We start from the raw sequence: 13,954 nt of genomic DNA on the forward strand, positions 1-13,954 counted from the left end.
TGGTGTGTCTGCACTGTATGTTAGTGTATATACTGCACACTAAAAAAAGAAATAATTATTTTTTAATTCGGAGCTTATGTAAAACATTTTTTACCTGCAAACATGACTGAAAGGAAGCTTCTGGTTCCCACACAGGCTCTAGGCCAGTGGGTGTGGCTTGGTAGAGTATGGATGCTGCAGGTAGGTTTGATTCCCAGCTGGGGCACCTCCATAACACCCCTGAACAAGATATGGGAGACTGGGGATTTGAGGTGTGGCCACAATAAGATCCGCACAGCTGTTGGGCCCTTAGCCCTGAATTGCTCCAGGGGGAGATTGTCCCCTGCTTAAAAGTGTCAGATGTTACATACAGTCATACAGATGTTGAACAAACAATCCATTGATACAGGTGGACATTTACTCAAATAAATTAGGCGAAGTGCTGAGTTACAGCAGCAGGTACTGAACCCATGACCTTCTGGTAACAGGCCACAATCACAAGCCATTGTGCTCCATTGAAATTCCCCCATTGTGCTATACATGTTTCAAAGTGCTTCACATGAACTGAATAACTATGCCACATTATGTAAGTGTGTGAAATGGTCGGCGGCTTGGTTGTTTCTGGCTCTATTCTCCCACCATTTCACAGCAGACTGTCACAAAGATGCTTTACAGAGTAACATAGAAGGAAATTAAACATATCAGCCCTGAGCCCCCAAATAGCATATGAGGTAAACTACTCCCTTGTGGGAGAAAAACCCTCAAACAGTGGCGAGAAAAAAACTCCACGATGGGAAGAAATCTCAGGAGGAACCCGGCTATAGGGGGAAAGCCATCCTCCACTGGCCTAGAGGTTAAGATGGTAACAGTTCAGGTATTGAGCTAGCAGGTATTCTAGAAAGTCCACATGGATATATGTAGAGTATGCTGTTCAGAGGCTCCCCTGGATGAATCTGTCGCTGCAGGATGTGTGGAAGCCTAGGCACGAACCATGAACGTTGTCAGGCCCAGGGTCCATTACATTACATTACATGGCATTTACATTACATTACATTATTGGCATTTGGCAGACGCTCTTACCCAGAGCGACGTACAACAAAGTGCATACCCATAACCAGGGATAAGTTCGCTGAAAGACCCTAGAGGGAAGTACAATTTCAACTGCTACCTGTACAACAAAGATAAGGACGAGGGCCTTTTTTTTTTTGAGAACAAAGAAACAAACAAACAGCAAAAGTGACCAAAGTTAACTATCCAAACACTACTTACCTAGCCAACTAAAAATTCCGATACACAAAGCAAGTCACAGAGACAACAATTAAGGTTCACAGGGAGGTAGGGAGGGATGGGGAGAGGTGCTGCTTGAAGAGGTGTGTCTTCAGCTTGCGCTTGAAGGTGGGGAGAGTTTCTACAGTTCTGACCTCAACGGGGAGTTCGTTCCACCACCGTGGAGCCAGAACAGACAGTAGTCGTGAGCGTGATGTGGAGGTTCGGAGAGGGGGAGGTGCCAAGTGGCCTGTGGAGGCTGAACGAAGAGGTCTGGCAGGGGTCTGATGATTTTTTGTAGATAAGCTGGGGAAGACCCCTTAACTGCTTGGAAGGCTAGCACCAATGTTTTGAATTTGATGCGAGCCATAACAGGCAGCCAGTGGAGGGAAGTAAGCAGGGGGGTGACGTGTGAGTATTTCGGAAGGTTGAAGACCAGACGAGCTGCTGCATTCTGGATGATTTGAAGGGGTCTGATGGCAGACGCTGGGAGGCCAGCCAAGAGGGAATTGCAGTAGTCCAGGCGGGACAGAACCATCGCTTGGACCAGGAGCTGGGTCGAGTAGGGGGTGAGAAAGGGGCGGATTCTCCGTATGTTGTATAGGAAGAACCTGCATGACCAGGTCACCGCCACAATGTTCTCGGAGAGGGACAGTCTGCTGTCCATCACCACGCCGAGGTTCCTTGCACTGGGTGACAGCGTGAGTGTGGTATCCCCGAGGGAAATGGAGAGATCCAGATGGGGAGAGGTTTTAGCAGGGATGAATATCATTTCAGTCTTGCCTGGGTTGAGCTTTAGATGGTGGTTGTCCATCCAGCTCTGGATGTCCCTCAGGCAAGCAGAGATACGGGCTGAAACCTGCGTATCAGACGGCGGGAACGAGACGAAGAGTTGGGTATCGTCCGCGTAGCAGTTGTAGGATAGCCCATGTGCAGTGATCACAGGGCCAAGGGAGCGAGTGTAAAGAGAAAAAAGAAGCGGGCCTAGGACTGAGCCCTGGGGAACTCCTGTGGCGAGGGGCCGAGGTGTCGATACCGAACCAGCCCAGGCAACCTGGAAGGAGCGACCAGAGAGGTAGGACTCAATCCAGTCCAGGGCTGTGCCACAGATGCCCGTTGCTGACAGGGCAGACAGGAGGATGGAGTGATCCACAGTGTCGAAGGCAGCAGAGAGATCTAGAAGAATGAGGACAGAGGAGAGGGAGGCTGCTCGTGCGGCATGGAGTGACTCACTGATGGAGAGGAGCGCAGTCTCTGTCGAGTGGCCCGATCTGAAGCCAGACTGATGGGGGTCTAGCAGGTTGTTGTTAGAAAAGAAAGAAGAAAGTTGAGTAGAAGCGGCTCGTTACCGGGCGGTAGTTCTGGATGATGGAGGGATCCAGAGTAGGCTTTTTTAGCAGCGGAGTGATGTGGGCCCTCTTGGAGGATGCCGGAAAACTGCCGGAAGACAGGGAGGAGTTGACAAGGGAGGTGACAAATGGGAGAATGTCAGGTGTGATAGTTTGGAGAATAGAAGAGGGGATAGGGTCAAGGGCACAGGTTGTACATCAGAGTCTGTAAGGGGGGAGAAAGTGGAAAAGGAAGGGATGGGCCTAGAGGGGGGGAAGGGCACAGTGAGGGGGGCGGTGGTTGTAAAGGATCTACGGATGACTGTGACCTTCTCATCGAAGAAATCAGCAAAGTCATCAGCAGCAAAGGAGGACTGAGGAGGAGGAGGCGGTGCATTGAGGAAAGAGGAGAAAATAGAGAAAAGTTTCCGGGGGTTAGAACCGGAGTTCTGAATTTGTGTTTGAAAGTATTTTGCTTTGGCGGCAGTGACAGCGGAAGAGAATGCCGCCAGGAGAGACTGGTAAGTCGTGAGGTCTGAAGCGTCTCTGGATTTCCCCCACTTCCTCTCCGCTGCGCAGAGGCTGGCCCTGGAGGTACGGAGGGTGTCAGATATCCAAGGACTGGGAGGGGATGTGCGAGGTGGCTTTGAGACAGGCGGACAGAGAGAGTCAAAGGCGGAGGAGAGAGATGAAAGGAGGGTGGCAGATGCAGAGTTAGTGGGGAGTTTGAAGAAGGATTCAAGAGGGGGGAGTGAGGCGATGACGGTGCTGGCGAAGGAAGAGGGTGAGAGGGAGCGGAGGTTAAGGCGGGCTGAGGAAGTGTGGGTGGGAGGAGGGGGAGGAGGATGGGGAGGAAGAGGGAGGGAGAATGAGATGAAGTGGTGATCAGATGTGTGCAGAGGGGTAACCGTGAAATCGGAGCATGAGCAGTTCCTCACAAAGACAAGGTCTAGGACATTGCCCGCCTTGTGGGTTGGAGGAGAGTGTTGCAGGGAGAGGCCAAAGGAGTGGATTAGCGGTAGGAAGGCAGCAGCCTGGGAGGCTTCTAGGTGGATGTTGAAGTCTCCAAGGAGAATCAGTGGGGTGCCATCCTCAGGGAAGGAGCTGAGTCTAGCTCATCAAGGAAGTTTCCCAGGGGCCCTGGAGGGCGGTAGATAACTGTAATGAAAAGGTTAGTAGGGTAGGATACTGCAACAGAATGGAATTCAAAAGTGGATATGGACAGGTCAGAGAGGGGGAGAACAGAGAATTTCCACGAGGGGGAAATTAAAAGACCAGTACCACCGCCACGGCCGGAAGGCCGGGGAGTGTGCGAGAAGGAGAAGGAGGATGAGAGGGCAGCGGGAGTGGCGGTGTTGTCAGGTGTGATCCAGGTCTCCGTGAGGGCAAGGAATTGTAGGGACTGGGGGGAGGCATACGCAGGGATGAAGTCAGCCTTCCGAGTGGCAGACTGGCAGTTCCATAGTCCCCCTGTGACAGCAAAGTCCTCACAAGGGGTCAGCGGGGGGTAGCTGAGGTTCGAGGGGTTCCGACGCCGTGGAGGCCCACGTCGCAGGGGGGGTCTTCAAGGGAGAGAGCAGACTGGGATGGGGTGAAACATAACATCACAAACTGGGACGGTCGCTCTGACACGCCTATTTAAATGGCCTACAATTGATCACAAGCAATATCAAATCAAAGCTAATCTACTGATAAATTCCACAGCTTTTTAAGCTATTTAAGACAAATGTTCAATCACTCTATAGGTATGCAACCAGTAGAAGTGATTAACAGGTAACAGACAAACAAACTGGCTCAAGCCCTAACCCTTGCTGTTCAAATGAGCAATTTAAAAATCAACGTTACCGCGTCGAGGAAAGTCCGCAGCGATACTACACACCTGGTCAGAATGATGCATTAGCAGACGCTCTTATCCAGAGCGACCTACAACAAAGTGCAGATCAAACACAAGTATAAGTGTGAAGAGGACCTGAGAGGACAGTACAGTTCCGAGTCCTAGTGTAAACATAGATAATCTGAACAATTGAAGAATACAATCAACTTCCAAACTAGCATACCACAGTTGGCAGCTAGAATACCCTGAGTACAACAAAACAATAGTTAATACAAAAAAAAACAACAATATCGATACAAGTAACAATATCTATACAATCTATACATAAGTGCCAGTACAGTCTATGGCATATATAAGGCTAATCATGGAGGGTTAGGGAAGGAAAGGTGTAGCCTGAAGAGATGAGTCTTCAGTCTGCACTTGAATGAGGTCAGAGACTCTGCCGTTCTGACATCCACCGGGAGGTCATTCCACCACCGTGGGACCAGGACAGACAGCAGTCGTGAGCGAGAAGTGCAGGTGTGGCGAGGGGGAGGCACCAGACATCACAAAGTGGCAGAACAGAGGGGTCTTGTTGGTGTATAGGTCTTGATAAATGATTGAATAGATACAGGGGCTGATCCCTTAACTGTATGCCTTAACGGGTCCAGTTGGAGGTTGGAGTGGAGGCCATGACCCAGGAAGAAGAATCGGAAAAGGCTGTTAGGCACTAGATAATGCATCAGGAGTAAAAATGACGATGTGATGACCTTTCAGCTTTTCTTTTATCTTCATCCTAGTAAGGTCTGTTAGGGAAAAATGCCCTTTTTAACATTTCACAGGTGAGCATCGTCTGATGAAACAGGTCCCAGTAAAAACAACGATAGCTATACTTTAACTTTCGTATTTATTTGCAAAGAAATGACAGAAAGTGAGAAAGCTTATCAGCTTTCTGATTTGCATCAGACACAGTAAGACTCTGATACACACTTTTCCAGAAGGGGGGGCTTTACTAAAACAAAAAGACATGAAGCTGGCCACGAACATTCATCAGTATTTTGAAAGTGGTCTAATAGTAATAAGGATTATCACAAAAAGGTTATTTGTAATCATGTGATTGTCTTTATGTTAACACACATTGTCAATCAAGAATCAATTAAGAAAATTACAGGTCCTAAAAAAGAATGATAAAACAATAGCTTTGGTTGAAGTGCACTCAACAATGAATTATTATCATATAAAAGAAACATTCATTCATTCATTATCCTAACCCGCTTATCCTGAACAGGGTCGCAGAGGGGCTATCCCAGCATACATTGGGTGAAAGGCAGGAATACACCCTGGACAGGTCGCCAGTCCATCACAGGGCACACACACCATTCATTCACTCACACACTCATACACTCATACCTACGGGAAATTTAGAGTCTCCAATCAGCCTAACCTGCATGTCTTCAGACTGTGAGAGGAAATCAGAGTACCCGGAGGAAACCCACGCGAACACGGGGAGAACATGCAAACTCCACACAGAGAGGCCCCGGTTGACAGGGATTCAAACCCAGGACCTCCTTGCTGTGAGGCGGCAGTGCTACCCACTGCACCATCAGTGCCGCCTATAAAAGAAACAGCCAACAAAAATATATTTTTTAAACTTAATAGAATGAACTTAAACATTAATTCTATAAAGAATTTCTGGAATTGGAATAAAAATGAAGTGTTGAGGATTAATTAAATGGTAAATGGTAAATGGTTGGCATTTATATAGCGCCTTTATCCAAAGTGCTGTACAATTGATGCTTCTCATTCACCCATTCATACACACACTCACACACCAACGGCGATTGACTGCCATGCAAGGCACTGTCCAGCTCGTCAGGAGCATTTGGGGGTTAGGTGTCTTGCTCAGGGACACTTCGACACAGCCCGGGTGGGGGATCAAACCTTTTTTTTATCGCATTTTAATCAAAATTAAAACGCGTTTAAAGCGGCAACTTATGAATCCAGATGTTTTAACAGTTAACACCCTTATTTAAATGGCCAGCACTGAATGCTGAACACAAGTTAAAACACCTCACTTAACCAACAAGTAAAATGTGTGTGATTTAATTTGATGAGAAGAAACAAATAATATAAATAAAATATCAAACAGGTTGCCATCACACTCATCACAAATTTCCACAGGGAGTTAATAAAAAACTGAAAAAATCCAAATTGAGCCAGTTCGGGGGAAAAAACTGGAATGTTTTTCCCACATTCCATGCTTAAGAAATGACCAAGCGGAACTCCTGGGAAATGGTGGATATATCCAGACCTCTGATGGAATTCCTGAGTACAGTGTGAAGTCACTTGAAGGGATTATTGTTTGTCTGAGGAACACCAGTCATATCAGACCGAGCTGGTCTCCTCAGGGCTCCTCAGTGGTATTGACTGTTCTACAGTACCTGATCCACCTGATTGTTCTTCAGTACCTGATCCACCTGATTGTTCTACAGTACGTCCTTGCCTTGACCGCCTGAGACAGAAGCAAAAAGACAAATACATTTTCAGACCCAACAGCAACAGAAATAATGATGAAGATACATTCTTAAAAAATGACTTCCGAATTACAGGAAGCCAGTTGGTTAAATACCTCTTTTTCCAGATTACAAGGCATACCAGCCCCACGACCAGAAGCCCCGCGACCAGAAGCCCCACCCAGAAGAGTACGCAGGGTAAAGTACATCCGGTTTGGTTGTCTGCTGATGAATCACAGCCTAGACCGCAGCAGATAAAACATGAACAAAAAGTATGAAAACACACCGGTGGAGGCTCAAGATTAAACTGATTTTCATATTAAGCAGTACTTAATCCAATACTCTTAATCATAGGTTTGCCCATACCCACAGATTATGTAATATATCATATACAGTCCCCTCTGAAAGTATTGGAGCAGCAAGTCCAATTTTGCTCCGAGATGAATGTGTTCTTTCAGTCAATATTCAGGGGCAAAGACCAGTTATTCTGAACAAGATACTACAGTTTATCAGTATATCTGCAATCTACCCATCTGCATGCCAACTGCAGGCTCAGTTAGATACCATAGAAACAGTAAAGTCTAGCCAAGGCTTAGCAGAAATGAATGAGTTACACTGCATTCATGCAGCTGGCATACAAGGCTGTTAATATAACATGGCATTGGAAAGAGTGTGGTCTGCAGGTTATCATTCCAACCAGTAAATGCTGCCTCAACTGATTCCAGTTATCCATTCGGCCAAATGCGTTCAACGTATTAAAGCACAGAACATAAGCAAAAGGACAACACGAGACCTTTCAATTTATATACATTATGTGCAAAGCAAAAGCCCTAATTCAACAAACAATTGAACAAATTATATTGTCAAGATGGGAGGCTGAAATAAAAAACCAGCATACACGCGGCCCTCCATGGCACTGAGTTTGAGACCACGGATTTATGATTGGGCTCAAAGTTCTACATTACTTAGTATTTAGGACTTTAGCGAAGCTACATGGCATTACATTACATTACGTTAATGGCATTTGGCAGACGCTCTTATCCAGAGTGACGTACAGTTGATTAGACTAAGCAAGTTGCAAGTGAAGTTCCTGTCAAGTTCCTCAATGTACTCTGGAAGACTGATTGCGCCCCGATGCCAGTACAGGAAATATGAGGGGAAACACAAGCCTGACTGGGTGCGAAGCTGTCAGGATTCAGGACAGAGGAACCAAACGCAGACTCAGGGATAACATTATTGGCATTTGGCAGACGCTCTTATCCAGAGCGACGTACAGTTGATTAGACTACGCAGGAGACAATCCTCCCCTGGTGCAATGCAGGGTTAAGGGCCTTGCTCAAGGGCTCAACGGCTGTGCGGATCTTATTGTGGCTATTCCAGGATTAGAACCACCGACCTTGCGTGTCCCAGTCATTTACCATAACCACTACGCTACAGGCTGCCCCTTAACCCTGCATGGATAACGTAATCAGGCAGGCTTTAATGACAAATAGATGAGGGGCACACCTTAACCACTACGCTACAGGCCACCACCTATGCTACGTACACGCTTGCTTGTTAGTCAGGCCTGACAGGCCTATTGCTCATATAATTCCAATGGATAAATTGCACCTCTGTGATGTTGAGCAATGGTGTGAAGGTAAGGTTGCTGTCCCTTCTATTAAAATCTTGCGACTGGTGAACTGAGTATTAACAGTATTGTAGCGTAGTGGTTAAGGTGAATGACTGGGACACACAGGGTCGGTGGTTCTAATCCTGGTGTGGCCACAATCAGATCCGCACAGCCGTTGGGCCCCTGAGCAAGGCCCTTAACCCTGCATTGCTCCTGCATTGCTCCAGGGGAGGATTGTCTCCTGCTTAGTCTAATCAACTATAAGTCACTCTGAATAAGAGTGTCTGACAAATGGCAATAATGTAATGTAATGTAATGTACCGGTGTTGAGGAATTGATGTGAGTTGGTTCCCAGGTGGTTGTGTGCGATGCAGGTGTAATTGCGCACACAGGCACTGGCTGGATACAACTTGCTGCCGTCATCTGACAGTCTGCTGCTCGTATTATTCACTTCCTCCCCGTCCATCAGCCACAGGAACTCGGGTGTGTCCCACGGTTCAGAATCACGGGACACCTCACAGAGAAGAGGGATTGACACGTTGGGTCCACCTTCTGTGTATAAAATAAAGACAGAGACATAACAAAACATGTGAAAACCAGAAAATACATTGAATTAGGAGCGAGTGAGTGAGGTAGCAAGTTCTCCTCCAACGCAAAACCAGCTGACTGTGAGCATTTTGAATGATAGAGAGAATGAGAGAGGGGAAGGAGGGAAAGAGAGTGAAAATGAGAGATACAAAGGCAGAGAAAGAGTGACAGTGAGAGACTGGTGTGTATGAGAGATAGATTGATTGAGAGATAGATCTCCTGTGTGAGAGAGATAAATAAGATTGAGTGAGAGATAGATCTACTGTGTGAGACATAGATAGATATATTGAGAGAGAGATAGATCTACTCTGTGAGACATAGATTGACAGAGAGAAAGATAGATTGAGAAAGATAGATATACTGTGTGTGAGAGAGATAGATAGATTAAAAGAGAGAGATAGATCGACTTCCAGTCTGGGACCAGCTCACCGCTCTCTCTCACAATTCGGCTGGCCTTCGCCTCAATCCCATGTTGGTCCACGACGGTGATGGTGTACTTCCCGTAGTCATTCTCAGTGACGTTAGGCACCTCCAACTTCATGGGTGAATCCTTCAGGGGGTAAACCTTTCTCCGACCCTGTCCGTCCTCCTTCTCCCTTGTCCACTCCACTCTATCCACCGTCTCCTGGCACGTCTTGTTGATGTGGGCTTCCAGGACCAGTTTACGGTTCAGAGCCAGAGGCAGAGGCAGATCACTCTGAAATTTCACTGTTATGCAGGAGCACAACCACGCCCCTGAAGAGAATATATATATATAGATTTTTTAATCTACCATCAATATGTTGCATGATAATACAAGAACTGTACATGTTAATAGTTACTAAAACTGTGACCCAAAATTAAAAATTTTACACCACAATCTCAAATCTAATTACGACCTCAATTTGCATATGTAGTTTGATATTGGTCACACTTCCTTCAGTCGGACACTCGTGTTGGCAGAACTCACATTGCAGTGCCAGACCAAGGAGCCACCAGGCTCGCCCACAACCTCCCATTCGTCCACCACCTGAGGGGACCAGAGAAATGGCGTTTATAATCAACTCAACTCAACTCCACACACAGATTATAAGAAAATAAGACCACAAAAGAAACCATCCTCGACATACAAATTAGAAACATGTGCAATAATCTGCAATAATGAAACCTGGATGAGAGCCATAGGTTTCCTCTGCAGATTAATGTAAATTTAAGAGTTTTTTTTTTGTTGAGAGAACGTTTTTGTTCTGCGAGATAAGTCACGTGAATTTTGAAGCTGTCATGTGCAAAATGGCTAAATTGTGCATTGCTTTCCATCATAAAATATTCAGATGTTCTACTACAAATAAACTGTACGTCTCAAGAAACTCACTCCTGCTTCATTTCCAATTAGTAAAAATTAGTAAAAAGCTGAACACACCCCATCACTTACTCTAAAGTCCATTGCCTGCTGGACTAGCATACTCCGTCAGCTAATAGAACTGCGTTTACATGAGTTACCTTCCTTCTATTTCACATAGGGAGTATGCTAGTGTTGTGGATATTTTCCGATAAACAGATTTATTGGTGACTGGAGCTTGTAGTTTCGAAGCGACTTCATTACGGAATAGCAAAGCCAAGTTGGTCCGTGAAGCAACTGCTGGTCCCAATCTCAGTTCATGTCTTTTATCCAGTTACGGTGAAACACAACATACATAGTCACTCCTTTATATGCAAAATGGCCAACGCCTTCCGGCGTTCACCACTATTGTTTCATAATTCCTGCTTATTTTGCTTCTGTCAGGCTCTGTGTATCTCTGTTTCGTGATTTCTGTCTAATTCCCTAGCGTTTCTTCTCCACTTGTGTCCCTCTGTGACCACCATAGTCTGTTTTCAGCTCCATCCACCTTCATCCATTTGTTTCAGATGTTTCAGATCCATTCTTGTTCATGACCCCTGCCTGCTCTTTGGACTCTGTCTCTCTGGATTACAGTAGGGTCGGCCTGTAGTGTGTTACCTTAGTGGTAAAGGTGAATGACTGGGACACGCATTGGTCGGTGGTTCTAATCCCGGTTTAGCCACAAGAAGATCCACACAACCGCTGGGCCCTTGAGCAAGGCCCTTAACCCTGCATTGCTCCAGGGGAGGATTGTCTCCTGCTTAGTCTAATCAACTGTATGTCGCTCTGGATAAGAGTGTCTTCCAAAAAGGATGCTTTGATTTGGAATTGAATGTGTAATGTTTCCACTACATTCGAAATATTGAACTGAAAGCTATTTTTTAAAAATGTTCACTTTATTCTCTTTTTTTAACGCACTGCTATTTATTTGAACACAACTTGTAAAGACCTAGGAAATGGGAGGTGATTTTTTCCTTCAACCCCATTTTAGACAGTTCAAGCATCACAGGTCATACAAGAAACTGGCATACTGCCACTGAAACATAACAGCTTAGTTTTGTTAAGTTAGGAGTGATTTAATGAGACATATTGTCACTGCTTTGCTGTGCTCACAGACCAAAGGCTGGCTTCCAGTGTTTTTTTTTCAAATTATACAACTATACAATTAACAGTTTTACCAGCACGTTTAAAGATTCATGAAGTTTTTATGAAAAAAAAAAAAAACTCAAGATTCAAACATTTTCTTATTGTGCATTTTAACACCAGATTTTGAGATAATGTAATTCTGTCACCATAAGAATAAACTCCAGAATGTTTCACTCTCAAATCTGATAGAATGTATTAAGCGTGGAAGTAAGCTCTAAACAGGGACAGAGACATAGCAACTAGCCCTGGAGAAATGGCGAACGGAAAAAACAAATAACCTGTTTCCCCCACTGTACGATCGTATCGCAACTAAACACATCAACAACACATTACCAGGAGGGGCGAACTGTGCCAAGTTTCAGTATACTAAAGGCGCTCAACAGAAACCTCACCCTGACGATTCTATTAATCCTCGTACTGCTTCACCGTCTAGCCAAATGAAGAAGAGAGCACGTGACTGCCATAGCCCGGAAGTACATCCCTATCTGGGCTAGCTCCGGCGCAAAACAAAGGACCAATGAGAACCGCAATATACTGTGTTTTGTTTGTTCTCTCTCTCTCTGACACATTATTACATTACATTAATGGCATTTGGCAGACGCTCTTATCCAGAGCGACGTACAACAAAGTGCATACCCATAACCAGGGATAAGTGCGCTGAAAGACCCTAGAGGGAAGTACAATTTCAACTGCTACCTGCACAACAAAGATAAGGACCAGGGCCTATTTCAATATTTATTTTTTTATTTTTTTAATTAAACAAACAAACAAAGCAAAAGTATGACCAAACTTAACCAGCCAAACACTGCTTACCTAGCCAAACTAAAAATACTGATACACAAAAAAGTAAATCACAGAAAGACAACAATTCCGGTTCACAGGGAGGTAGGGAGGGACGAGCAGACCTGCTGCTTGAAGTGGTGTGTCTTCAGTTTGTGCTTGAAGGTGGGGAGAGATTCTGCATTTCTGACCTCAACGGGGAGTTCGTTCCACCACCATGGAGCCAGAACAGACAGTAGTCGTGAGCGTGAGGTGGAAGTTCGGAGAGAGGGAGGTGCCAAGCGGCCTGTGACCCTTAACTTCTTGGAAGGCTAGCACCAATGTTTTGAATTTGATGCGAGCCATGACAGGCAGCCAGTGGAGGGAAGTAAGCAGGGGGGTGACGTGAGTATTTGGGAAGGTTGAAGACCAGACAAGCTGCTGCATTCTGCAAGTTGGAGGGCTCTGATGGCGGACGCTGGGAGGCCAGCCAAGAGGGAATTGCAGTAGTCCAGGCGGGACAGAACCATCGCTTGGACCTGGAGCTAGATCGAGTAAGGGAATACACACACCTATGCTTGTATTAAGTGTGGAAGTAAGCTCTAAACAGGGACAGAGACATTACATTACATTATTGGCATTTGGCAGATGCTCTTATCCAGAGCGACGTACAGTTGATTAGACTAAGCAGGAGACAATCCTCCCCTGGAGCAATGCAGGGTTAGGGGCCTTGCTCAAGGGCCCAACGGCTGTGCGGATCTTATTGTGGCTACACCGGGATTAGAGCCACCGACCTTGCGTGTCCCAGTCATTTACCTTAACCACTACGCTACAGGCCGCCCTGTATATAACTACTAGCCCTGGAGAAATGGGGAATGGAAAAAACAAATAACCTGTTTCACCCGCTGTACTGCGGCAACTAAACACATCAACAACCCATTACTGGGAGGGGCGAACTGTGCCAAGTTTCAGTACACTAAAGGCGCTCAACAGAAACCTCACCTTGACGATTCTATAAATCGTCGTCCTGCTTCACTGAGCTAGCCAAAGGAAGAAGAGAGGACGTGACTGCCGTAGCTCGGAAGTAGATCCCTATCTGGGCTAGCTCCGGCGCAAAACAAAGGACCAATGAGAACCGCAATATACTGTCGCTCGAAACTAACAATGTTTGTTCTCTCTCTCTCTCTCACACACCTATGCTTGATTGCCTCTCGTTTCTCGGTGTCTGATATACTGCCCCTGTGCCTACAGTAGCTGTCCATGTGTGATTAAAGACTGAGAGTAACATGGTCACTGAAAGAACACAATGTCTTGTGAGGAAAGATATTATATGGTATTGTTATTGGGATGATTATGTCCAATTGGCTTCTGCATGTTGCTCCTCACTTCTCTTTAAATTCATCTTAATTATTTCTGCAGATGTATCCAAATTGTCTTCATAAAATTTGGTTAAGATCTTACAAACCAAATTTGACCCCAAGAGAAATACAACCCTAAGAGAAATACAATTCTACTGTTGATAACCAAACTGAATTTCAAGCAGACCACCAATGCTTCAACTCAACAACTGATTCTGAAACTAAAAACTTCACA

The 13,954-nt window shown here is 45.6% G+C and overlaps 1 protein-coding gene across 1 annotated transcript; it reads right to left on the minus strand.

Annotated features, from left to right (window-relative positions):
- Positions 1–5,279: 5,279 nt before the first annotated feature.
- LOC133131581 (uncharacterized) lies at positions 5,280–13,371 on the minus strand. Its single transcript, XM_061246987.1, has 6 exons — positions 13,364–13,371; positions 10,049–10,108; positions 9,529–9,834; positions 8,833–9,063; positions 7,016–7,139; positions 5,280–6,910 (listed from the first exon to the last, which is right to left on the minus strand). Exons 2-6 carry the CDS (start codon positions 10,095–10,097, stop codon positions 6,772–6,774), a joined length of 849 nt encoding a protein of 282 aa, XP_061102971.1. The 5' UTR covers positions 10,098–10,108; positions 13,364–13,371; the 3' UTR covers positions 5,280–6,771.
- Positions 13,372–13,954: the final 583 nt, after the last annotated feature.

This window comes from Conger conger, chromosome 1, assembly GCF_963514075.1.
Source record: "Conger conger chromosome 1, fConCon1.1, whole genome shotgun sequence".
In the NCBI taxonomy this organism is placed as follows: Eukaryota; Metazoa; Chordata; class Actinopteri; order Anguilliformes; family Congridae; genus Conger; species Conger conger.